At 53.0% G+C, this 27400-nt stretch overlaps 1 protein-coding gene across 7 annotated transcripts; it reads right to left on the bottom strand.

The window, feature by feature from the left end:
* Positions 1 to 6439: 6439 nt before the first annotated feature.
* LOC108923638 (chondroitin sulfate proteoglycan 5-like) lies at positions 6440 to 23889 on the bottom strand. Of its 7 annotated transcripts, none has more exons than XM_029246052.1 (6): positions 23431 to 23889; positions 16270 to 17194; positions 13269 to 13457; positions 11583 to 11664; positions 9235 to 9291; positions 6440 to 7182 (listed from the first exon to the last, which is right to left on the bottom strand). In XM_029246052.1, the coding sequence occupies exons 1-6, from the start codon at positions 23531 to 23533 to the stop codon at positions 7012 to 7014; spliced, it is 1527 nt and encodes a 508-aa protein (XP_029101885.1). In that variant the 5' UTR covers positions 23534 to 23889; the 3' UTR covers positions 6440 to 7011. The 7 variants fall into 7 exon arrangements, with proteins under 7 accessions (XP_029101885.1, XP_018590048.2, XP_029101887.1 ...); XM_018734532.2 differs by having other exon boundaries at positions 11583 to 11667; XM_029246054.1 differs by lacking the exon at positions 9235 to 9291.
* Between the last annotated feature and the right edge of the window lie 3511 nt (positions 23890 to 27400).

Raw genomic sequence — 27400 nt, forward strand, 5'->3', positions numbered from 1 at the left:
CTGTACAGCAGTGCAGCAGTCATATGCTCCATGTCCATCGGCACCTCGGTCAGTTTGACACCAGACAAGATGTTAGTGCTTCAGTGTTAAGTATGACCTTCTATAAGAACAATTCGTGCCACTGTAATCGGCACAGTGTAACATACCAACGTGGTATAACACGGATGGTGTAAATCATTTCCGTCCGTAGGCCCAGGATCACAGCTATCTGACCAGCCCCGAGCTGGTCTACCCCATCTCCCCAGACCCGTAATCCCCTCCTTTTCTCGGCTCAGTTTCAGCCAGCCTTACCTCCATCCCAGGACCCATCCTCATAAAGGAAACAAGCCATTGCTCTTGACCATCCTCCCTCCTCTTGCCCCCTCTTTTATTCTTCATTAGGGGGAATATCAAAACATGTTGATGTAGTTAGTCCTCACCTTTTCTAGTATTTCAGATATTCAAGGTTTGAACTCTTTAGTATCAGTGATAAATTGTACACGGTAAACTGAAACTTAGAAAATGATGAGGAGGGAACTCAATTACTTGCTCTCCAAGACCGATAGGAAAGTTGTACTTGGTAATACCATATCGATCAGTCATGCCACTCACAAGCCCCATTATTGACCCGTGATCTGATACAAGTCCCATTAGTGGCCTGTACGGAGTACTCAGAATGCCAGAAGGTAGATTCACCAGCCATTTCATGCGCACCGTTACATTCCCTGGCAATAATCGAGGTTTGCTTTGATTGTGAGGGAAAGGCCATATTTGAAACACTAGAGCTGAGGACATCAGTTTGTGCCAGTAAGTGTGGACTGTGTGTCCCAATACCCAGAAATATTGCTGCTGCAAGCATCTTTAGAAGAATTATCACTAACACAAAAGTACATAGTCAAGTAGTTTGACACATACTCAATGCCCCAAGTGGATGAGCTCTTGGACTGTTGTAGTACCACTCACTTTCATTAAACAGTGGATTTAGCCAAGGGCTGCTGGTAGATTCCCTTGTCCTAATGTTTGTGGAGACCTCTTTTTGGATTACACCATTATATCACAATTCCATTTGGATTTCTTGCTGCCCCCACCCTTTCAGTGGCTTATGGGCATAATCTCACTGCATTCTGCCTATGTTTCCACATACTTAGATGATATAATTATCTATAGCATAGACCTAAGGTGGTGTTTGGTACCCCTCAGGGCTGTCCTCAAGTTGCTGAGGTGGGCTTCACTCACAGAAAACCCAGTGAAGAATGTGACTGGGAGGAGGGAGATGCCATCTCTGCCTGTCCAATACCCACGACCAAAAAGCAATGAAGTCCATTCTTCTAGCAGATGCTTTAAACATATGGTTCATTTGGATTTTTGACTCGTACACCCCTCTCTGACCTTGCCTGAAAAGGGAACCCTGATCTGGTTGTTTTGGTGGTGCAGTAAGAAACTGTTAAAGAAACCCTCTGCACTTGGCCTGTCCTGCCCTGATTTTTTCTCCTCTTTGTGCTGAGGATGAATGCTATTAGGATTTGAGGTCCTCTCTTTCCCGGTTTTTGGAGAAAAACACAGTATTTTGTAGAGCAGCAAACCTTTGCCACAAAGGTTTTACAGTACATTGAGAAGGCGGAGGGGGGCGCGGTGGTGCAGTGGGTTGGACCGGGTCCTGCTCTCCCGTGGGTCTGGGGTTCGAGTCCCGCTTGGGGTGCCTTGCGACGGACTGGCGTCCCATCCTGGGTGTGTCCCCTCCCCCTCCGGTCTTACGCCCTGAGTTGCCGGCTTAGGCTCCGGTTCCCCGCGACCCCGTATGGGACAAGAGGTTCAGAAAGTATGTGTGTGTGTGTGTGTGTGTGTGTGTGTGTGTGTGAGAAGCCAGAACCTCCAGTATCCCCAGCTGGTACATGGCACTGCAGCCCTTTAAGTTTCAGGTAGTCTGTTGGTTGGGGGCTATGCTGGTCATACCTAATGCCCCATTTGGGAGGTTGAATCAGGTTTTGCAGCGTAATCTTAGCTGGGTTCTAAAGGCGGACGAGTGCAGAAGGCAAGGGGGATGGAACACACCAAGGTCTGCTCCTAGTTGCCATGACACCCAGACACACCTCTGCTTATAGTTACTGTACACAAGCATCTGAGCTATGCACCTCAGTCTAGGTGTCTAGCTGTCATGCCTTCTGATGCCTATATAAACCCTGGTCACAGTGAGAAATGACATGTAGAGAAATAGAACAATCAAAGTCTGAGTCTCTACTGCCTTTATTCTGCCTTTTACCTGGACCACGGTCTGCTCCTGTATTCTTACAAAGAAACACACAGTTTATTTGTCACAGTTCAACAGCCCCGAGTCCAAGGGTCATCCAGGGTGAAGAAACAGGGGAATGTCACAATTACACTGTGTCAGTGTGTTGCGCTTAGTCAATCGGTTACATTGTGTCAATATGTTACACTGTTGTTACACTGTGTCAGAGTTCAGGTCAGGGGGTACACGTGCGGCCCACTCGCGTTCGATGTCTCCTCGAGGGTTCAGGGGGCAACGAGCGGGTGCTGACAGGGCTGTACCCTGAGCGTAGTGACACAGGGGAGTGGCCTTGCACCCCCGATGCGCTCACTGTTCCCATGCTCCTCTGGGGCCTGTCCCGCTCTGGTGACTTGGGCACCTTGAAGAGGTAGATGTTGTAGTAGTAGGGCTGCCCGCTGGGGGTCTTCATGCTGACATGTTTGGGGACATGAAGTTCCACATCAATGGTAACCGCATCCTGTGGAAACACACACACACGCACACACACGCACACACGCACACACACACACACACACACACACACACACACACACACACACACACACACACAAATACTTTGTTCAGCTGTCCCCACTGCCACCCCCACAACTTTAATGGGTCCAAATGGGAGAGTGAGGATTTTTTTTTACTCTTAACAAACCAATTTCTATGAAAATGTTATGTAAAACATGGTGAATGTTTAATTGTCAGCATTCTTTAGACATTTATTCACTGCTGTCTCTTCAGTTAGGCCAATTACAACCTCCCCCGCCCTCACTGTCTTCCTCAGCCATGGTTTCCAAGGCTACTAGTGTGACAGCACCACATGTGTGTATGTGAGTGTATGTATGTGTGCGTGCGCGTGCACAGAACTTTCCTCTGCCGGCCAATCGCATGGCTCTATTTATAATCCAAGTGCCATCGTTCCACCGCATGAACAGCCAATGACAGCGTGCGACTCAGGGTGCCACACGGCGATGATGTCACTTTCCCGCCCGACTGTTCGCCCTCCCTCGCTCTCACTCCTCCATGTGCCAGCTGAGTGCAGCTCTGGCTCCCTTACCAGCGCATTACCCCTCGTTACCCCGATTCCTCGTTAAGGACACGTATGCACATTATTGACATGATTATTACATGATTACATAAATATCACATGATTTTACATGATTGAAGTGCATTACTGTACATATGGCCCTCAGATGCCCGGCCCCAGTCCCCGTGGCATTAATGTGAACACTGTCCAACGGTCACATATGTTCACGCTGCAAAAGACTGTCGGCGTGTTGCAGGAGAAACGGGGTGGGGGGGTTGATAAGGAGCTGGGGTGTGACAGAGTGCGGGCGAGAGAGAGAGAGAGGGAGAGAGAGAGAGAGAGAGTGGCTATAGACCCGTCTCTCCACAGAGGCTGTGAACATGCAAACTGGGTACCCGCTTCCAAAGAACACGCTGAAGATGAGATCACAGTGCCATGTTTTTGGGAGCCTCAAACCAGGCCTGGGGGGTCCAGCATCAGCTCTCTGTAGCATCACATGTAGAACCTGTGGTCAAGGTAAAGACCTCAACCACTCATTAATGATCAAAATGATAACTGCACCACATGGCCCAGCTAACACCCAAATGTCTCCTGTGAAGAGCTCACCCCCCACACAGGCGCACAGAAGAAAATGACATCATTCCTACATGATCCGACTCAGAGGGACGCCGTGTGCTGGATGCCATGTGTGGATGACACAGTGATGACAGAGAGATGGACTCGCACCCCTAACCAGAGGGAGTGAGAGACACCTCATCTCCCTGGCTACAATCTGCAGTGGCAGCAAGGAGTGTTGCTATGGCAACCGCCTTGTACCAGAGTGGGAGGCAGGGATAGGGAGGGATGGGTAGCGAAAGGGATCGAGAAAAGGGGTGGAGGTGCTAAGCAACACGGCGGCGCCACTTCTCGGTGACACGCCCCCTCCGCCCCTCAGTCACCGCTTATGTGGGGGGTGTGAGGTGGAGCCAGGTGGGGGTGGGGAAATGTGTTGAGTTTTACTGCAGAAGTGCAAAAAACACGTAAAGCTTACAAAGAACGTCCCGACGGTTCAGGTGTCTGAGAAACGCAGGGGGGCAGAGCCACTGCAGATCTTTACTGTGTGTGAAAATTTGAAAGTAACGCAGTGTTTGAATAGCGGTGTGTGAACAGCACCATACAGGTGTGTGTCGAAAGGTGCGTCTTCTACAATGATGGATCCCTGTGAACACAGAAGGGGGTCGCTGGAGGGTGTTGGAGGATGGTGGGGGTGGGGGGTAGGGGTGGGAGGTCGATCGCGCTCCAGGGGGTTCTGGCTGCGGTCCTTGGTACGGTTCCTGTTCCGGGTTTTCCACCAAATCCACTAAGACATATAATACAGAATGCCTTTAGCGAGCGGTGTCCTCACACTGCTCATGTCACAGACACACACACACACAAACCCAGACCGGCAGCACATGCCAAAACACGCTGACTTAAGTCCTCTCTCAGTTCCGCTTACTACGGTGTTGGGGAAAAGGGCGTGGGACAAGAAGGAGAACAAGTGCACTTTTACCGTGTCGTGTTCAGCACCACATTTACCTTTATTCTTTACTCTGATGCTTTATTCTGAGGCAGCTTACACTGATTTAGCTGTGTATGCAGCAGGGTAATTTTTACTGTATCAGTTCAAGGTGAGCAGCTTGATCAAGGCTGCTACAGTAGGAGGTGGGATTGGAACCTGGGACCTAAAAGGGTAAGGCAGCAGATCAGAGCAGAGCACCACCGGAATCCGGTGCAGAAGAGGTGGCTCCTCTGTTTGGAGCGACACTTCGTCCACCGCTGACCTTCACGGGAGGGAGGAGTCGGGTGCGAAGAACAGGCCTACAGCGATTCCTTCCTGCGTTCACCACGAGCATTTTATCTCGAGTTCTGTCGGCTCCGTGCTTCAAAATCACTTCAGAAATTTAAAGTAAGTGATTTTTTATACAATTTGGGTTTCAATTAGCCAGTTCAGCAAAGCGCTGACCAGGAAAAGGACTAATGACCACGAAGCCACGTTGGATCACGGCGCCACGTTCGGGAGAGCTCCTAACCAAATCTGAATTCATAATGAAGTATTTATCCCATCAAAGTAAATCACTTCAAATATTAAAATAAAGTGATTCTTTAAGAATTACATTGAACTTGTTTGTGCTTTTGTTTGTTTATTCAGCTGTGCAGGCACTAGAAGGACACGGTAAGGAGCGGCGGTGTAACCGGTGTTCCTGCGTGTGTCCGGCATGTTCCCAACGCTGAAAGGTGCGATCGTTCACCGTCCTCCTCCCAAAGAGCCCGGTGACGATGACGACGTGTGTGAGCGTCCGACAGCCGGAGAGACGGCTGGGGACACGTCTCTCCTCCTTCACGTCTCCTGCCGAGCGTCACGTGGTGTTGGAGCAAGAGTTACCATGGCAGCCAGTCGTGGCTTCTGAGCGCACTGGCTTCTCGTGCCGCGAAAGGTCGTGTTATGAATTTTTGAAAGCAGGAGCATTTTCCATTTTATCTATTTATTTTTAATCGCATTTCCTTCACAGCTCGTTTCTCTAATTTCTGTCTGTAGCGGAGCAAATGCGCCGCCTTCAACGTTTGCGCCGATACCTGGCGGTAAAGAGTAGCCGGACAGAACAGGAGTGGAGACCCGCCTTCGTTCAACTCACTTCCATGGTGCTTACGGCTCGTCTCTAGTGCTCCGGAGCGTCGGCGACCAGTAACAAGATGACAAACGCTGCATGCATTTCTGAGATGAGCCAGTCAACAGTAGGGGCTCAACAGGAGTTTGCGGAGACAGCCCATATTTTAGTTTCTGAAATTTATAATTAACTTTTAATTTTAAAGAGCATCCCAGATGATGAAAATGTTAAAATAATTCTAAAAAGTATCTCTGTATTTTGGCTGCATTGAAATTTTTTCAGAATGTAAGCAGTGCAAAAAAATCAAGGGAGGTTTGCATTATTAACCTTTTATTAATTGTAAATTAGTGGGAAGAGTGACTTCGGAGTTACGAACAAAACGAGTTACAAACAAACTTTGCTTCCAGTTTGTGTCCATAAGGTGCTGGTGTATGTGGGGGTGCAGGGAGACAGGAAAGGACACAGTCTCGACCGCGTGAACAAGGTGGAGTGAACGTGTCCAGGGAAGGTAGGACCGTGCATGGTCAACAGGAACGCAGAGTGCGGGGGGGAAAGGGGGGGTCAGCGTCAACAGGAACACACAGGGTCCGTGTCTTTAATGTTAAAAAGTTTTATTTCAACAACTGTCAGATTTTGTTTCTGTTTGTCATCTGTATACCCAAAAAGTACAAAAAAAATCCAAATACAGCAAAGGATTAGAAATCACATCAATGAAAACGGAGACACATCATAAACTTTTTTCCATATCGATCCGAGCATTTTTCAATATTTATACAGACTCACTGAATTAGTCGACAAACATCAAAAACCTCTCAGTAGCTTTTTTGTGGCTGTAACATATTTTTTTCATAAATCTTTTTCTTTTTTACAAAGTACACCAACGCATGCCATTTCTCGGGACGGCGGGGGCAACGGGTGAGGGCTAGACTACAGGGGGCGGAGCAACAACTTGGGGGCGGGGCGTGAGCGGGCGCAGGGGGAGGGGCTGTCGGGAGTTTCTGTCGTGGCGTGGAGGTGGCGTCGGCGATGGCGGCGGTGACGAGGGGCGGTGGCGGTCGTGGCGGGGGGGGGGGGGTGCTGGCGCCGGCGTGTGGCCGTCTGTGGCACTACATCATATTGTTCTGCAGCGAGTTTACCTCCGAGGAGTTGTCGTCGGCGCCCACCTTGTTGTTCTCGTGCTTGGGGGTGAGCGAGTTCTGGATGTTGAGGGCCTCGTCCTCCTTGGGCGCCGGGGGCTTCACGGGCTCCTCCAGCTTGTTCTGGGCGTTAGGATCGTCCTGCGGAGGAACAGCCCTGCTGTCAGGCGCCCCGCGTGTGAACGCACGCACGCACGCACGCACGCACACGCTGGCACACAGTGGCCCTGCTCGTTCTTCGCCTCTTACGTGCTCTGTCCCCTGACCTTTGACCTATGTGTTGGGTGCACAGTGGAGGGCAGATGGCTGTATGAGGCTCCCAGTTGAAATGCATGCATACATACATGCAAAGCTGCCCCCCGGTTCCCACTGAGTCCGGTACAGCCACTGCCATCCAGCTGGTCCCCGTCCCCCCAGCGGGCAGCAGGTGTCCAGTCGTCTGTCTGTCTCTCTGCCTGTCTGTATTAAAATTTCATAAAGATGTTGAAGTCATGCAGTTATTCCAGCTTCCTTCAAGTCCTGTTCTCAGGGCTGCGACACCTGTGTGTGAAGCCCACCTGTCTCCTGACTCCGCCCCCACCCTGCTGGAGCTCCTCCCCCGCACACTGGTATGACTGATTGCCTTGCAGGACTCTGACCATCCGGTGCCACGGTCATCTCTTCTTGGACTCATGGTCACGGGCGGCACGGTCTGGTGCCGTTTGCTCCGTTCTGGACCCATAAAACGACGCGGTTCTCTTATTGAACTATAAAGCATTTTCAGCCTTTTCCTGAAAAGAATTTGCGTCTCGGCAGGAGGAGCCCAGCGAAGCCACCAAATCGAGGTTGCTGGGAAGGAGAGATGGACAGGGGTGGGTAGAGGTGCCACTGAGGTGGGATGTGTTTATTCACTGAAGTGACGACCTTCTCCAAAGTGTCTGCTTACCTACTATTTACCTACTTAAACGACAGGGTCATTTTCAGTGTAAGTACCTTGATCAAGGGCACCGCAGCAGGATGTGGGACTCCAACCTGGGACCACCCCCCCCCAGCGACTCTCTAACCACTGCACCGCCTGCCGCCTGCTGGCTTCAGGACCACCATCAAAACCATCCGGCTCGTCTGCTTCTTTACTGAAGTCACATTTGTTTTGTATTAAACGGTGTACGTGCCCCCCCCCCCCCCCACATATGGCTGCAGGGAGAAGGGTGTGGTGGATGGGTGCCCATTGTAGGGCGCTCATTAGTAACAGTACCCTGCGGTGCTAAGGACACTCCGTCCTCTCATCCTGGGAACTCGTGAGCTCATCTGGGGGGAGGGGCTGGGGTATCGGACAACCCTGAGCGAGGGGGACCGACCTGCCGTTGGCTCATCTCCCTCCCTCCCTCCGTCCTACCGTCCCCAGCGCAGCGCCGTATCGATCAGCATCCTGACTGTGGAGGGAGCGTGAAGGTCATGGGGAGCTCAGGGGATTGTGGGTAGACAGCTAATTGAGCCGGGCCCTTCCGTGGCCCCCAGCGGAGCGATGGCCCAGTAGCGCAGGGAGGAGGGATACGGAAGTGTCCGGTTTCACTGGAGCCGGTAGGACGGTCCATATCGGACAGAGTCCCACCAAACAGGATGTGGGGTGGGGGGAGGCACTTGAGGGGGAGTTCACTGGGGACGGGGACCTCGTGTCTCCCCTCAAACCCTCTTCTTCGGGAGCCACCGCCCTTCGCGAGAGGCCCCTGGTGTCTCACATTTATATTTACGCTTATTTTTTAGCCCAGTGCTTTCTGCAAAGTGACTTACACTGATATACCCATTTGTACAGCAGGGTCATTTTTACTGTCTCAGTTCTGGGTAAGTTCTCTCACTACGGATGTGGCAGCAGGAGGTGGGATCTGAACCCGGGTCCTTTGAGTGCAAAGCGGTGGCTCTAACCACTGCGCCACCTGCTGGCCCCATGTAACTCTTGCATTCAGCGCTATTAGAAATTTGCTGCTCTATTACATATTGATGCCGTTTCCTGCAGCGTCGTCACGTTTCCATACAGAAGAGACCAGATTTTATCAAAAGTGGCCACAAGAAACTGCCATGTATTCGTCACTGAGGATTATTTCCTGTCACGAGGGCTGAACCGGGTCAGGGCACCACCGCGGGAGGGTCTTATCCCATTGCTTAGGACACAGGGCAGCGGGGCGGGGTGGAGGGGGCTCTCAGTGCTTTGCTTACCTCGCCATGGGGCTCCTCTTTGCTCTTACACTGCCAGGTGTATCTGCTCATGGTTTTCTGAGGGTCGGGGGGAGGGGACACGGTTACAGGCCTCACAAGTCAAACATCATGTCCTTATTGAGAGACAGTTAGAGAGAGACGGGAGGGAAGAGGGGCTGTGCTGGAGTGCTGTGACTGCAGACCCACGGGAGGGTGGGGCCGCAGCAGGTGGACCCACCCCCCGCAAGGCCGCACCCACTTTCAGTTCACACCGGGAAGAAGCAGACAGCGGTGGCATCCATGCTGCATTGGTGGGGTTCCGGTTACTATGGTGACCGGCGTGTCGTGGACCAGTCGTTGTGCTTTGACCTGTGACCCAAGTCAAGTGGCGGCAATGAAGTTGCTTTCAATGAAGTTCATGACAGAGTTAGTATCTGAACCCAGGTTTGAGACATGTCATCACCAGCCGCATCGACTGTGGACGTGAAGAGCGCATGGCCTGAATGCTGCAAACTCGATGGCGTCCGCTAGTGGACGACATCCCACTGTCTCTCTGTCTGTCTGTCTGTCTGCCTGCAGCAGGCGGGTGTTGCATCTCAGGTGTTTATCCTGTGGCCAGCTGGTCTTCTCCTCACCCTTTCCAAGGGACACACCTAATGAGCCCCCATAGGCCCACCCCCCACCCCCCCGCCACCCTGCCCCACATCCGCCTGCAAACCAGGAACAGGATTAACATGCTAAACAGGTGGACACAGAGAGGTGCGGTGCGACAGACAAGCTGCAGTGCCTCTCATGACGCCGCAGGGGGCGCATGTGAGCGCTCCAAACATGCCATGAGCAGATGATGCAGAGGTGATCAAACAGGGGAGGAGTGAAGGGGAAGGGGAAGGGGAAGGGGAAGGGGGGGTTCTCTCTGCAGACAGCCTGGGATCCTGCCAGCGCCATCCTGAGGCTCATGAAACTACAACCACGTGGTCTGAGTCGGTTCGGGGCGGTGCTGTCTCCTGCTATCGGAACGCTGAGCTTCAGCCTCCGAGATGCTCATGTGCTGCTCGTGTGGAAATGGGGCGGAGTTTCCCATAATGCAACAGGCATCACCAATGGGGCTGCAGGTAGTGGGGCAACTTGAGTGACTGAGTAACGCGGCGTGAGAGCAATGGTTTGTGGGGTCGAATCCCTGAGTTGCCTTTTAGAGAGGTGTTAAAGTAAAATTACCGTAGTAACCATGTTTCGATGAACAAAGAAATTAAGGATTATCCTTTTGTAGGAAACTACAGTTGATCCTCAACAAACGAATGGAGCTGCGAGCGGAAGTTCGTTCATTCGTCTTTTCGTAAATCGAGCCACAGCATGGCGATCGATAGACGTCTCTCAAGCTCCGCACGCGCCCTGTTCAGCGAAAACTTCGAATTAATTAAATATTGGCTATATAACCGTTACATTACATTTATTCGCTGAGCAGATGCTTTTCTCCAAAGCAACTTACAATTATTTAGCCATTTATTCAGCAGGGTAATTTTACTAGAGTAATTTAGGGTAAGTACCTTGCTCAAGGGCACTACAGCCAGAGGTGGGGATCAAACCTGCAACCTTTGGCTCTAGAGGCAGTAGCTCTGAACACTGGGAGCCGCCAGACCATCACAGCACTTTTCTTTTCTTCTATTTGCTCTGCATTCAGTAAAAGAGATCTACATTGATTTGGTGAAAGTTAGGTGAAAGTCCTGGATACAGCTACAATAAATGGACATTTTAAACTGCTTTAAAATGCCTGAAAAGACAAATGTTTTGTCTCCGCAAAGCTCCGGTCAGTGCTGATTGTTGACTGATTCATCCCACGAACATAAACAACCTTCCACATCCTGTTGCTGATCAGCGACACTCAGGAACTCCAGACAAGAGCTGTAAACACCGTGGAAGTGAGTTGAATGAAGGTGGTGCCGCACGGCCAGGTAACGGCAGGTGTTGACGTTCACTCTGCCAGAAACATTTGAAAACAGAGCAGCTTGTGACCCACACGTGGGGGGTGCGAGCTGAGCGCGACCGCATCACCGACTGCTCTGCTCGCGTCCGTACGAGTGCCTCCGCCGCACGCTTCTGCGCCCGGATGGGCTCTCCGGTGCTGTTACCATGGCAACAGTGCGGCCGCTGAGGTTCGCTAGCGTTTCTGCGGAGAGAACCCCCCCCGCCCCCACAGGGTGCTAGGCAGGCACGTGCGGGCAGGGGAGGAGGGAGAGGGGGAGGAGAGCGAGCGGGCGGGCGAGCGAGAGAGCGAGAGAGAGGAAGGACGTTACCTGACAGATAATGTTATCATAGTAAGCCAAAGCGTGGGCATGAGGAGGGTGGGGGGGCGTGCCGCACAGTGTCCTTACGTTTGGGTGCGAGCCCTCAGCGATGGTGGACAGCGAGAAATTGTCATTGGGCTGCTCCGCCGATGAGGGACGGTACTTACTGCTGCTGGGGGGCGCGCAGGGATGAGGGAGGGGCCAGCGTGGGGTGGGGGGTCGTGGCAGAGGGAGGAGAGAACAAGCGAGAGGGACGGACAGACAGACAGACAGACAGACAGAGAGACAGAGAGAGAGAAGCATTAGTGTGGAACTGGGATAGACAGTGAGAAGAGAGAAGACAGACAGACAGACGGAGGGAAATGAACGAACGGACAGACAGAGAGATGGTGAGACATGCACGGGGAAGACAGATGGACAGAGAGACAGAAAGTGGAGCAGGAGTGATGACACGTGGAATGGACACAGAGACAGGGAGACAAACACACACACACACACACACACACACACACACACACACACACGCGCGCGCGCGCAACCCGAGAAGCTGGCAGACAAAAAAGAACGAGACACAGCGGGAAAGAAACAAACGGCAGGTGAACTGATATGACGAGAAGCAAAAAGTCACACAAACATCCAAACACAAAAAGAGGAAACAAAGAAAGATGCAGAACAAAACAAGTTAAACAAACAAGAGTAACAGGCAAAACAGGAGGACAGAGAGACGGACGGACGGACGGACGGGAGGACAGACAGACAGGTGAGGAAGCACAGACCTCTGCGATGCAACAATCGAGGAAAATATTAACGACTGTAATAAAACACAAACAGGGTACGAAGAGAGTACGCAATCACAAGAAAACGACGAAAGTGCACAGCAGTTCATGTCGTCACACTCAGGTGCTGCGTCTTTCAACTGTCCAACGGTGCACAGGTACAGGTACGAAGGTCCTCTACAGGGACACATTCAGTCATCGCATTCACTCATCATAGTTCCTTATTCACTCTCTCTAGTCATCATTCATGAGCCAAGGGTCATGTCTCCACCACCATGAGATGTGTCACTCACTCACTCACTCACTCACTCACTCACACACACACACACACCCTCCCCGGCTTACATGGTCTTTATTTCCTGTGCAGTTTCCTGCTCTCATTGGCCCTCTGACCCCTCGTTTGTCAGAACACACTTGACATTCGACACACCGATCATCCCAACATTTGTTCAGCAGGGATCGTAACCATGGTTTCCCTCACTGTGTGTGTGAGACAGCCCCCCCCCCCCTCCCCAAAACACACAGTAAGAGAGCAGCCCATGTGTTTCCACTTTGCAGTGTGTGTTCTGGTCCAGGAAAATGCAGCTGGAGGAGCTTCTCTCTCTCTCTCTCTCTCTCTCTCTCTCTCTCTCTCTCTGTCTCTCTCATCAGCAGAGCTTGCAGACATTGCCCCCCAACACACACACACACACACACGCGCTCCCCCAGGCAGCACAGCTGTGTGTATGTAGGTCAGCTCCGCCCCACACGCTGGCCCACTTCCACATGGAGAGGATGACATCACAGCTGTGAGGGATGCGCCCCGTGGGCTCCCTGGGTTACCGTGGAGAGTGGGGTGTGTTCTGTTGGTGGACGTTGCTCGAGCGCGCGCACACACACACACACGCGCACACACAGCTGTCACTTTCAGCCTTTGCACCGTCTCTCCTTCCTCCTCACACACTTCCTCTGCTGTTTGACTCCACTCCCCCCCCCCCCCTCCCCGGGGACCACTCACCTGCGCTTGCGCAGTTTGCGGTTCTCCGTCTTGAGCAGGTGCAGCTTCTTGGCGAAACACACGGTGACCATGAAGAGCAGCAGCACCATGAGCGCGGCGGCGCCCACCGCGATACACATGACCTGGAACTCGGTGATGACCGACTCGCACCGGGAACCTTTGTGCCAGATGTAGTCCTGTACGCTACACCTGGGGGGGCAGAGCAGCACATCAGCAGCTCGTCTCACAGAGGACATGAGGACATGGAAATTGGACACATGCACAAAAACGGTCCGTCAGCTCCGTCACACACGCCCTCTCCGTCTCTCTCCCTGCTCTCTGTGAGCTTTACCACGGTCTCTCTCGTACACACACACACACACATTACCGTCTATCAGCTCCGTCACATACACTGCTGTCAGCCAATAAACCTGGTTAAGGTCGAGTCAGTGCCGAGACCCATGGAGTCCCAGTGCAGACAGCAGCACTATGACAACTGGACTGGGCTGCACTGAGACTCTCTGTCCGTTTGTCTGTCTGTCTGTCTGTCTGTCGGTGAAAGTGAGACAACAAGAATGGAGTCTGCTAATGAAACACTCTGGCGAATGATGCGGCTCTACACCCCCACAAGCTGAGTTCCTTATGAAGAACCCCATCAAATTAGAGACCCACACACACATTTATGAGTCTGTCTTGTGTGTGTGTGGACACATTTTAACTGATCAATTCACTCTATTACACATTCATTTATCTGACACTTTTCTCCCGGGTGACTAACACTGGGACAACTGTGTGCTGCACCAGCTCGGTGCAGTGATTTTTACTGTGTCAGTTTTGGGTACTACGGCAGGAGGTGGGATTCGAACCCAGACCCTTCTGACTGCAACAGTTTCGAGGATGATTATCATTAGTAGTAGTAGTACTGTTATTGAAGAAAAAGAGCAACAGAACCGTGGTACTGGGTCGCGGTGACTGGTAACCCCACCCTCATAACCGGTGCTGTTACTGCACTGCATCCAGCGTTAAAAAATAGCAATAATTATTATAATGATGGAAAAGCCTAAAGCCCAACGCTGGCGCCACCTACACTGAGTCTCACTGATCACTGACACCCAACACCTGGTGGGATGTGACACACAGGTTGTTCGTAGGGCTGCAGGTCAGGGCACAAGGTCCAAGGTCAAAGGTTAGGTGTCAGTCTCCAGGGTTCACCCCCCCCTCCCCCCGGACACACTGAGGCTGCTGGACGGAGAGGGGTTTACGCTCTCGAGTGTGTCCGACTGCAACCTGAAGCGTGTGATAAATACCACTGCGTTTATGTGGAGCAGTGTGTGTACCGCTGCTGCAAGACAGGAGGTTGCTATGGCAACCCGAGTTAGCAACAGCGCCATTGGACGGTCCTGATGCGATGCTGGCCGCGCGGTTAAGGAACCCGCCAGAGCCAGACTGAGCCGAGCCTGTTTTAATTACAACAAGCTGCTGGTGAAGTGTGTGTGCGTGTGTGTGCGTGTGTGTGTGTGTGTGTGTGTGTGTGTGTGCTCTCCATCTCACAGCCACACAAATACAAAAACACACAGACACAAATTTGCACAAATGGATAGACATACAGACAAACATAATCATAAACTTATATAGAAATACTATGAAATATGTGCGTACGCACGCACGCACACACACACACACGGACAATAGGAAAAGCAGCCCTTTCCATGCTGGCAGACACACTGAGCTGTGAGTCACCCTCATACTGTTTCCTTTCATTTTTGTTTTTCCACACACACACACACACACACACACCGCACTTCCTCCAGTTCACAAAAACACTTTGATTCTTGTTCTCCATCGATCGGCCTTCAAACCGACGAGACACGACTAACAGCATGAACGGGACACACAGGACACACGGGACATGTGGGACACACAGCACAGTCATCGTGGACAGACAGTATGAGGCACATGCGGCGCCGGACCACTGATGGCTTACAGAAGTGTAGGGACACGGTCCAAATGGAACATAAAGGGATGTCAGCAGTGACACACACACACACACACACACACACACACACACACACACGCACCAGCTGTACGTCTCTTTCTGCTGTCGACGCCGATTTGCCCTTTAAGCAAAGTGGACCTGAGACCTGAAGGAGAGCAGCAGTCTGGTGTCAAGCAGCTGAGTCCCGTGTGAACGTGTTTGACCAAAACGTGCACTTTACTCGGTCATCTGCGAAAGCGCAGTAAGAGCGCGGTAAAAGCTTCAGATGCAACGCAAACCGACATCAGCAGGGGGTCTCCAGGAACAGCGCTGAAAACCACCACACCTACTTCTTGTGACACCAGGACTGTGCTCTGGAGGTCATGATTCACCTGGACCATGCTCCCAGAAGGTCATGGGGTCAGAGGTCAGGTAGCTCTAACTGCTGCACCACCTGCTGACCTATTAAAACAGAAGACGAGACTGCAGGGTGAAGACTGACTGCTAACAGGGGTCCAAAATCAATAGTTCTTTGCTTTTCAGCTTTGGCCTCAATGTGCTGGAATGAGCTGCCTGTGTCCCTCAGAGCTGCTGAATCTCTCCCATATCCAAGAAGGGTCTCAGATCCATCTCTTTGAGAGCCACTTCTTTCCTAATCTCCAACACCATCTGCTGTGATTATCTATGTCTTTGCTGTTTGAATGTTACTTCTACAGGAGCTACTGGAGGGATGTGAACCAGCAACATGGTGTTACACACACAAGCTTTGTCCACAGCCAGTGTGTGTGTGTGCGTGTTTGTGTCTAAAGCTTTTTGTCTCACTTTGGAGAAAGGTGTCTGAAAAAGTAGCAAATGAAGAAGTAAATCAGTGTATATGAGGTGCAGGCGCTGCTGCCGTATCCTCCCAGACAAGGGGAACCGAGCGAGTCTCCTACTTTCAGAGAGGCCAGCAGGGGGTGCGGTGGTTGGAAACCTTCCGCTAAACAGCGCAGCCGCGAAGGCCTGCCCCACACATAGATGTGCTCTCGAGAAGTGGGCGTGGCCTACCTGCAGAAGACCCCCGTCCCCTCGACCAGGTAGCACTGCCCCCCGTTGAAGCAGTAGCTGGGGAAGAAGTCGCAGAGGGACCTGCAGCTCGTGTTGTGGCGCACGTATCCCGGGCGGCAGTCCGAGCCGTTGGAGGCGTCCACCACTCCCGGGGCCGGGGGCGGCTCCTCGTCTTCATCTTCCCCGCCCAGCAGGGTGGTGCCCAGGGTGCGGGGGTCAAAAGGCCGGGAGGGCGGGGTCGTGGTCAGCCGCATGACGTCCTGGTCCTCGGCGGTGGGGGCCGGGCTGCTCTCCTCCTCCGTGTACGTTTCCGTGGCGACGCTGCCCCCGAAAGGCGTGAGGTAGTCGTACGCGTCGGGCACCACCCAGGCCGTGGGGTTGGCGGCCTGCAGCTCGTTGGCCGTGGGTTCCAGGGAGGTCAGCTTCAGGTCGTGGCGCCGGAAGTCCACGGTGACGACGTCGGGCTCGGCGGGCAACTGCGCGGGGGTCGGGGTGGGCGGCTCCACGTCCATGTCGAACACGACCTCCCACAGGCCGGGCAGGGTGGGGCGCCACGGGGGGTGCGTTCGCGACGGCTTCTGCGGCTCCTCGTCATCTCTGAAGTCCAGGAGGACCTGGGCTCCGCCTCCGGCGCGTGGCGGGGGAAGCGTCGGCAGGTTGGCCGCCGTCACCTCCAGCAGGTCGTCCTTCTCCGCCGAGTCCTGGCTGATGGCTGTGCTCGTCTCCACCCCGCGGTCCCCGGGGGACGAGGACACATCCACGCCCTCTCCCAGCATGCCGCTGCCCAGCTCCTCGCTGCCCCGGGGCAGGGGGACCGAGCGTGTGGCGTTGAGCACCGGGTGACCCTGTCCCCCATCGCCAGCAAGGCCTGAGGACGAGTTCAGACCACGGTCCACTTCGGTCACGTTGTCCCGCACGACGCTTCCTACGATGAGACATGCAGGTAAGAAGAGTCATGTCTGTTGTCCTGGCAACCGCCAACCGAGAAGAACTGAGCCGCATACTAAACATACAGTTTGTTGAAATGTTAACTGTAATAATAATAGTAATAGCAGTAATACAAATTCAGTGCAATATCTAATAATAATAATAATAATAATAATAATATAAACAGCATATAAATATTTATATGCTGCGGCAAAGGGATACAGGAAATGTGTCTGTTTATCACTTCTCTGGAGCTTTCCAAAGGTGAGATGTGACACACTGGGGTCACCGTGACCCCCCACCGGTGGGTTTTTGAAATCGGAAAGCTAGTGATGTAGGGGTTACGGCTACTGCCCTTGTACCCAAAGGTAGCAGGTTTGTATCCCCCCCCCCCGTGGCCGTAATACCCTCGAGCAAGGTAATTACTCTGAAGCGATACAATAAAAATTACCCTGTTGGACAAAGAAGTTGGAGCCCTGGGGCGAATGGTCAGGTACATGGACAGACCCCAACGAAGGTGTCACCTGAGACGACTGTGACTCAGTAATGTCTGACCATAACTGTTCGTATAGAGGGCAACATGACACAAGGTAAAAAATGTGATTTTTTGAAAAGGAAAAATCATAATCATACACAGATGGGCTAATCCAGGCATTGCTCTAAAATTCATCATCCGCACTGCTCCGCTCCTGCCCGCCGAACCAGACCGCGAACGCACGTCAACTCGCCGGCCAAGCTGGATCATAGATACACATCGGCACACACTGACGAGGCTCCGCCCCCCAGTGTCGCTCCCAGGCCTCTCTGTGTAGGGCGGCGGTAACCAACAACGCAACCATGACTCAGAGTGTTTAAGTTGTTTTCAGGGTGAAGAGACCGAACGCTTGCGGTTTTCCGGTCCCTCTCCTTGGCTTAGCGGCCTGTGGGATCCATTCCCACTGTCCCACTCTTTCTGGGAAGAATTCTCACCTAAAAATATTGCAGCTACTGGTCTCACCATCAGCCAGTATAAGGCTGACTGACTGACTGACTGATTCTCTCACTCACACACACACACACACACACACACACACACACACACACACACACACACACACACACACAGCCTGTGTAAATAATGAAGGTCGAGTGAAACACTGTTATGGGGATGTGGCCACGCCCACCTATTTATCCTCCGCCTCCTCCGATTGGCTGATGAGGGCCAGGTGCAGCCCCAGTATGTAAATAAGCTGGGGGGACCAGGAGGGGCTCAGACTGCTGTGGATGCAGATGCTGCCTGATGACTGTTGATGGTCTGGGGTTTTTTTTTTTTTTTTTTGCGCGCTGTACTTGCTCTCTGTTTTTATTAAAAACACTTTATAAGGGCACTTTGTAGTGCCTCATACCCTGTCGCTCCACCCACTTGTGTGTCCGAACAGGGGACGGGAAACTTTTCAGTGTGTATTTTCACCTGTTTCTCTCTGTGTCACACACACACACACACACACACACACACACACACACACACACACACTGCAGAGGCGCAGAGGGGAGTCTAACCAGGTCCTGCGGTTGTGGCCTTCAGCAACGTTTCTCATCCACACTTGGTGACTTTATCAGGACAAGAACTGCCATCTGAGCTGCTCTGGACACAAGGAGACATATCCAAGTCCCGCAGTGACAAAAAGGGCCTGAGGAGCCCTGACCTGGGTTTACCTGCCCGGCCAACAGCTGGCAGTAAAGAGGCCTCAAATGCAACAGGAGTGGGGCTCCGCTTTGGTTCAACTCACTTCCCCAGTGTTTACAGATCCTGTCTGATCGGTAAGAATTTGACAAATGCTGCACATGTTTATGGGATCAATCTGTCAACAATCAGCACTGAACAAATTGACATTTTTATTTCCAGTCTTTTTAATTTAGTTCTAATTTTAATGTGTCTCACTGCAGCCTGGAGCTGATAAAAGTCTGGAATTTGTCCCTGATGATACTGTCGGTGATACTTTTATAGAAGCAAACCGAGCCACCCATCCATACATACATACATACATACATCCATTGAGAGACGTCTGTATTAATACATCCTTTTTCACACTTCACCTCCCAAGTGGGTTCGTACCCTGAGTGCAGTGCGCTGCAGCGCTGCCTGTCTTCTGGGGGGCGCTGTCCCGGCTACAGGGGGCCCTGTGTCCCATCGCCAGGTTGGCAGGGAAATGAGGCGGAGTTTGGGAAACTCTTTCAGATACAACTGAACGCTTTGTGTGAGCCGCGATGCGACACCAGTAAGAACTCATTCGCCGGGCGCCGCTGTGTGGAAACCATGGCGACGCATACAAACAGCACGGTGAAGCCCTGCACTGCACTGCGCTGGAGAAGAGCAGCCACCTCATTACGCATTACGAGGTTCCACAGTCCCCACATAGCCGAACGACGACCCAGCAGCGGAGTCACAGAGTCTGACGAGGCATCGGGCCACTGGGAGGGGGAGGGGCCTGGAGCCGGGTTCGAGACAGGCTGCATGGGACTAGAGGGGTTTGCTGTGCCGTGGGTAGAACTGGGACGCCCCTTATGCAACAGAGTCTGCAGTTGAGGCCGGGACCCGTCCTGGGTGGGGGTGGGGGTGGTTTGACCGGTGTGGGAGACGACTGCTGCCAAGCGCCTTCCCACAGGGACCCTCTGTGGGTAATGAGGGAGGTCTGGCGGTGCCAACATCGTTCCTGCACCCCCACAGTGCTGGCGAGGGTGCGATCGACCTGGGGGAGCAGCCGCAACGAGCCCCCCCGATCAATTATTCTCACAGAATGAAACAGTGGGAGGTAGGGGGGAGGGGTGTCTGGGTCTGGGGGCCCCCAGTTACACAGGCGACACTGAGAGTCTTCTGTCGAGGACCGAGGTTCGAGTTTCAGCTCGTGCTGCAGTACCGACCCTGAACTGATACAGTAAAAATTACCCTGCCGTATAGACCAAAGAACAGGTGAAAGGGGTAGAAAGTGGACAGGAAGAGCGGGACAGGAGGAGACCCTCAGCGAGACCCCCAAGACGGCACGACGATGAAAGGCTGAATGGACAAAAACCTCATTAATATTCAGGACTCATCAAAGTCACTGTATGAAAAGGCAAAGACCTGAAATGAGACGAGTCGATGAATAAACTCATTGAAAATTATTAAATCGATAAAAGGGCACAACTTAATGCACACAGAGGACTTAACGGGGAGACGGGAAAACAAAAACTTTTACTGGGAACTCCAAGATATACATATATTTACATCTATAAAAACACTGTATACATATATACGCATGATGTATGTACAGTACACATATACACACCAAACAGAAAGGACACTTCATTGTTTCCAGGCCGTGAAGACGGGCAACATCCATTTCTGTATGAACTCAGAGTAAGCGCTTTGATCGAGGGAACTGCAGCAGGAGGTGGAATTCGAACCTGTGACCATGGAAGGCAGGAGCGCATCTCTGACCACCGCGCCACCAACTGTCTCGGAGTAACGAGTGCAGCCTGCCAGTGTCTCCATTGCAGCTCGTGTCCCCAGTGAAACAGTAGCAGTGCAGAGAGGGCTGAGAACACAGTGAGAAGGTGGACAATGTCCTCTTAGAGTAAACTGTCCAACGAGGAGTAACACACAACAAAGGTTCATTGCAGTGTGAACAGTCACACACACAGAGCCCCTATTTTACTTTTTTTTAAATAAATATGATGTTACATAAACATCTACACCCGGTCCAACAGCGAAAAACATCACATGTTCTGTATTCATAATTCATACTGGGATTCTGCATTCGGATTTATTCAGATGCCGCTGCACTGACTTGCAGGCGACGCGACTCCTCTCTGTCTCTAAGGCTCTTCAGTTCTGCGCGCAACAGGTGGTGGGATGGGGGTGGGATGCGTTGCCATGGGAACAGGTAACCTCTCACTGTGTAGGTACCAGCGCAGCGTCGCAGCCTTGGGCAGCCGCACCTTTCCTTCGTCGACCGCAGAGCCAGAACGGGACGCGGAGTGGCGCTTCATCCACTAGGGGGCGTAGCGGCTGACTGTCATTTTATCACATAACGTTGAGTCCTTTACCATAACATTTACATGTTTCACTCGCCAGACGCTTTTCTCCACAGTGACTCACGCTGTATGGAACTCGCAGTCCGAACGACGACGTCCCTCTCGAAGCTCCGCCCAACTCGCAACCACGCCTTCATTACAGCCCCACCCTTTCTAAGGCTCCGCCCCATTCAAGACCCCCTCCCGCTGCGGCCCCCTCTGGGTTCGCGCGTTTCGCTGCGCCGCAAGTTTGCGTCCGATTCTCTAACCGCTGCGCGGAGCTGAAAGACGGCACCGCGAGACGCCTCTCAGAGTCGCTCTATTCGAACCCATCCGTGTGGAAGAGGGACGGCGGGGACCAGACAGCCTCTCTTGTCCCGGACCCAATGTCCCCCAGAGGCCCTAATTGCTGTAAATTGCGATGGCGATGAATGGCTGAGAAGATGCCAACTCCCCGCTGGCGCAGTCGCGCACGCTTCACATTGCGGAGCAACTTCTTTGACCGGTGGGCCGTACGCTTTTTACTTTAATTGCTTATTAAAAACAAAGATAATAACTATTCCGCAATTTCACGCCTGGCCAGAGGTGCAGGGTTACGGTTTGGGTTCAGCATCTCAGGAGCACAACGGCAGTAGGGCTGATGAGACTCGGCTCTCCACGATGATGGACGGAGCAGAAATGCAGCTGGAGACCTGACCGGAAGCTTTGGAGATCGAATCCAGGTCCAGCAGGCAATGTGGGTGACAATCAAGATGGTCATCATGAAGGACACACAAAGGGGACCGTGGTCCATCCTCATCACCAGCGCCCAATCGCCTGCTCCACTTCATCTCAGATCTCAAGCCTGTGTTTGTAGACACAAAGACACCTCCTGCACGTCCAGCTCTCTCACATCTGTGGCCCTGTTGCTGTACAGGGAATCGGATCGGATCGGAGCTCCCCGACCTGGTCCCATGCTGCTCTCTTCGGTGGCAGCGGGTTTTGAAAAGGACTGGATGTGCCTGTCCTGTCCTCTAATGTTCAGTGGTTTGTACCCCCTAAATCATGGAGAAATCAACCAATACAATAGTACCCAGTACAATCTCCAAATCACCTGCAAACAATCTGCATGCCCCCCCATGAACAGTGACGCTCCTCAGCGTGAGGAACTGTCCCTGTTTTGGTTTCCATTCATACATTCATTTTATTTATTTACAAATTGGTGTTTAGTTCACATACTGAAGCAGAACATGAACAATAAAAGACGATCTGTGCCAGAGGCGTTCCTCATCACAGGTGCCCGCAGTCTGCAATAAGAGGGACAAAATGACGAGGACTCGATGAGAGATGGGAGTGCGAGTGGTCAACCTGCTCCAGGTGTAACCCCGCAGACAGCGGAGGGAACGCACCAGAACCAGGCGTTGTGTGGCTCTCGGGATCCACAGAGGATCTCAAACCTTGTGTGCGAGCGGTAGCGTGGAGTCACATCATTAGTGTGGTCCATTACCCCAGTGAGCACCAGCGCCACCACGGTCCCCTTTGTGTGTCCTTCCCGTCCTTCCCGAGCACAAGGCGGGGGGCCGAAGACCACTGTGTAGGTAGGGGCAGGTGACAGAGCCACGGAGCGCCCCACCCGAGCCTGCCTCTTTCCCCGGTACAGCGGAGTAAAAATAGAAATACCCTGTTTGGAGGCAAGAGGTCGCAGAAAGAGCGGCGTTCAAAGCGACACCAGCCCTGAATATTATAATTATTCACACTTATTCATGTGACACCTTTTGCGAGAGGGAGGGGTTCGTCCACTCAGCGACTGACACCAATTTACCCATTGACTGACACGGATTTACCCATTGATTGACACAGCAGGGTCATTTTCACTCTGCTCATTCAGCTCAAGGGAACTGAAGGCAGTGGGATTCGAACCCGGCTCCTTCCGTCAGCAGGCGACGGTGTGAACAGATTTGGAGCCGCCTTCCCGCAGACAGCCAGTAACGAACGGGAGCTGACCGACGATGACCGACGACGCGAAACCCTCATCGGAGCATCACAGTCTCTAGAGACGGCAGCGGTCCGCGAGCGCGGCGCGTGGCGCCTCCGTCCGCCGCCTGCGGGTGTCACCGCGCGCCGCGAGCCACATTCCTGCAGACGATGACCGGTCCCAGCAGCACATGATGACTGAACCTCCTCCGCTCCGTAGGTGAGAAGCGACCCCCCAACCCCCCTTACCGTGCGCAGCCAGGGGCGCGCTGTACATCAGCAGCATCCCGGCGGTGAGCAGCATCAGCAGTCGGAAGCATCCCGACAGGAGGCGCGTCTCCCTGGGCTCCATGGCGACCGTTCGAACCCGAGACGGTTCTCACCAAAAAAAGCCCAAAACAAAGTGAAAGGAGAAAAACCGCTTTTTACAAGTGAAGCGGGGACCGCAGAGCGAAGGAGCGCGCGGCGCTACGGGAAACACTCCGGGGGGTCCGTCTGTCCGTCCGTCCGTCCTTCTCGTGCCCGCCTTAGACGCGCTCCATGGTGGCCGGTGCGCCCCGTTTCACACTCGTCCCGACGCTTAACGGCCAGATGCCATGTCTATCTGCGCGCTGCGGCTCGGGGATGCGCACACGGACGCGCCTCCAGCAGGACCGCGGCTCCGCTGCGCGCGTCTGCTACGATCTGCTGGACTCGCGCGCCGCTCTGCCCCAGCTTCTGTCCCACCCCCCGCCCCCTTTCCCACCCGCCCTCGCACCCTCCCCCCCCCCCCCATCCCCACCCAGGGCTCTTTTTTCCCCTTTCAATAAACTGCTATTCAGCGCGCGCCGCCGGCGCCTCCATCGGAACGCACGCGCTAATCACTCTTTTTATTATGTTTTTTAAAATTGATTTTTATGTTTAAATACACGCTTTATTTTGTGTGTGTGTGTGTGTGTGTGTGTGTGTAGGGCGCCTCGCGCCACGACGGCTCGCTGTCAATCGCACGTCCTTTGAAGACTTTCGCCTAAACGCAAAAACCCTCCAACAGTGAAAATAGGAACGTTAAATTTGTGCCATAAATCAGAGCTTATACGTCACGTTCACCGCGAGCCCCCTGCGGAGCGTCGATTCTGCTCTATAGCGCCTCCCAGTGCAGCCTGTGGGATGAGTGAGGGAGGGACTGGCGGTCAGCAGGGGGCGTAGTGGTCAGAGCTCAAAACACCGGGTTTGAGTCCCACCCTCTGCCGTAATACCCTTGAGCAAAGTACTTACCCTGAACTGACGCGGTAAAAATGACCCAGCTGTATGAATGGTAAATCAGTGTAAGCAGCTTTAACACTGTAAGGAAAGTGCCAGAATTTAAAAGCAATATATGAGTCACTAATGGCCAACGGAGCCCCGCCAACGAGGGACTGAGCAGCAGCGGACGAAGAGGACAGACGGAGAGCTCGTCTCCGAGCTCCACCGGGTCGCTGAGTTCACGCCAAACATTCTGGAACCCGAGTCCAGCCAGTTCACGTTGAATGAAGGAGCTGAGCAAATGGCCTCATGAGTCGATTTGAACCACTTTAACCTTCCTCTCGGCGAGCTTCTAGATCTTTTCCACTGCAAACCTGCTCTCCTCACACACGCCGGTCAGCGGAGCGGAACTGGACGTCCACCTTGATGGGCCGAGCGAAGCGCTTTGTCCTTTTCGCTAGCGTGCTCCAAACCAAGTGTGAAAAGGTACCGTTACGGGGACGAGTACGGCCAAAGCTCCAGGTGAACAGGGACGCAGAGGTCCACGGCTGCCCAAGGCACCCCGGCCTTACAGCTGAACTGCGGGACGGCCCTAATCCCGTCCCGCGAAAGCCTCAGATCTCAGACAGGACCAGATGGTCGACCGCAGAGACCCTTCACAGGAGGACCTGTTGAACGGCGTCCAGAAAACCCCCACTGAGAACCGAGTCTGGGAACACGTGTGTGTGTGTCCACATGTGTCTGTAAGGAGTATGAAAAAGGGGACAGGAAGCAGTAGGCCACCCCTCCCCCTCCCAGGTGTCTCCTCCAGAGTCCTTCGGTTTGTGAGCGACGACCCCTTTGTTGAGTGGCGCTCAGCTCTCAGGGGGACACTTGTCCACGGCGAGCTCACGATGGCTGCGCTCACGGCCTCGCTGCCAACGCGCGCAAACCTTCACGGTGTCCAAGGGCAAAGCGAGCGCAGGTGTCACGAGCCTCACGCTCACGAACACCAAAGAAGTCCTGCTACATTATTCATGCTGTTATTCATGTGCTTCGCACACAGTTTTGTCCAAAAGGTCTATTTTTACCTGTCTGATGCGCCCGGTATCGTGTTCCTTTTCGCTCCATGGAAACGTCTACTAGGTGCAGCGTGTTGCTGAAGGTCACAGCCACAGACATCAGTTTATGATTTAGTCGTAGTTCCAGTCCGCTATCAGTCACAGTCACTCACTGTTCCTTTAGTCGACTAAAATTGCCTGGACCCGTCTCTACGTTTAGTCGACTAAAACGGAGCTCCGTTAGACGTGCTGCAACATTTGGTTACACGTGTGCGTTTAAAGTCCATCCGACCATTATCTACAACGGCGGGTCTAAAGCACGGCTGGACAGGATCAGAAGATGAGGGACTAAAGTGGAGAAGAAGAAAGCGGAAAAGACGGAAGTAAATGTGTAAAGACGGTGCGGTGGTCACTGTCCGCAGGTTTAACCACAAAATTCCAGCAAAAAAAACGATACATTTTCTGGACTCAGGCTTCTTTCCCCAGTCTTAACTTCTCCAGAGCAAAATAAAGAGCTATTTGGTCTTCACCATCATTTCTGTGGAATATTTTCACAACCAATGTGATTTCCTGGACTAAAATGAATGCGGGGAAAAATATTCTCATCAATTTCCTTGAGAAAACTGAAGCGAGTTCTCATTGGTTGGCTGAGTCACATGGGCGGCTGGAGGCGCACTCCCATTGGCTGGAGGGAAGCGGACGTAAAACACCAGTGGGGATGTTTCAAATCTTCGTGAAAATCTTGAGCTCTTACTCAGTCCACCGCGGTTAATTCACATCCCGCCCCACATGGTGAAAGGAACACACGCATCCGAGTGTGAACTGCTGACCTCGGATGTTAAACGCCGCAATGAAACTTATGTGGAGATGTAGGAAAGTTGAAATGTGCTCAGCTGTACAGCGACAAGCCGTACGACCACATTTTTTAGGCACATGAAAGAGGAACTATGTCCTCCGTGCCCCACATGTCCGGTTTTCCGCCAACTGGGCTGGAAACACAGGACTGCGTATCGATTTCCGTTAATCGCCGCGCGGCACAGGGCCGAGTCCGCTGTGTGCGGAGACCGTTCCGGAAAGGAGCGCCGGCCGGGGAAGCGAGTCGAGAAGCGAACGTTTGAATCGGTGTCCCGTGCTGCTCGTTCGGATGACCAGACGCCCGAAAGCGCCCGTGCTGGGTGACACGGCTGTCGCCATGGTGATCTTCCCCACACTGGATGCTATACGGTAGTCTGGGCCACAGGAGAGCGGTTGCCTTGACAATGGCGGGCGGCGGCTTTTTCGTTAACATGAGCTGACGGGCTCATTTTTTTTTACTACGGCAGTGACACAGGGAGTGATCATCCGCGTAACATCTGCCAGGGCTCCTCAGGGCGGCCTGTGTGTCTGCAGCAAACCAAAGCAACACACACACACACACACACAGACTGTCCAGCTGGGTTCTGTCACCCCAGCGCCGATGTCACACACTCCTCCTTGGTCTCCTTTCATCTGAAGAAGGTTCCACAACGAAGAGCCCCGGCGGAGCGCGGCGCACCAGGAGCCCTGATGCTGGACGTGGACTGCTGTCAGTGACCTCTGATGAGGTCGCACCGAATTCCAGCTAAGGGTGTGTTTGGGGTGGAGGGGCGTGGGGGTTGGCGGGGGAAACAGTGACCCCTGGTGGAGACAGGTGACACCTCTCCTATCAATGCGGCGGCCTCTGTGTGTGCGATGCTGCTGAACACACTGACAGGTGTTTCACTGTAAGAGCACAGGTTGGTACCGTGTCGGTACCATGTTTCAGCCTTTCCTGGGTGCCGAACACGACACAAGTGCCATACTGTTGCACGGCTGACACACACAACACAGATACACACACACACGTGTTCCTCTACATCAACAGCGCCCTATAGACGCCCAAACAGACATGGAAACTTCCAGATGGCATCGCCGACAAACAAAACAAAACCAAAGCAAAC

Source organism: Scleropages formosus, chromosome 18, assembly GCF_900964775.1.
Source record: "Scleropages formosus chromosome 18, fSclFor1.1, whole genome shotgun sequence".
NCBI lineage: Eukaryota > Metazoa > Chordata > Actinopteri > Osteoglossiformes > Osteoglossidae > Scleropages > Scleropages formosus.

What these genes read in the sequence shown, in the direction of transcription:
- LOC108923638 (XM_029246050.1), bottom strand. Translation starts at nt 23,533, where the DNA reads ATGGAGCCCAGGGAGACGCGCCTCCTGTCGGGATGCTTCCGACTGCTG. An exon ending in CGCGCCCCTGGCTGCGCACG is followed by an intron (nt 17,195 to 23,430) that starts GTAAGGGGGGTT and finishes GTCTCATCGTAG; the next exon opens with GAAGCGTCGTGCGGGACAAC. An exon ending in ATGATAACATTATCTGTCAG is followed by an intron (nt 7,183 to 11,504) that starts GTAACGTCCTTC and finishes GTTCCTCCGCAG; the next exon opens with GACGATCCTAACGCCCAGAA.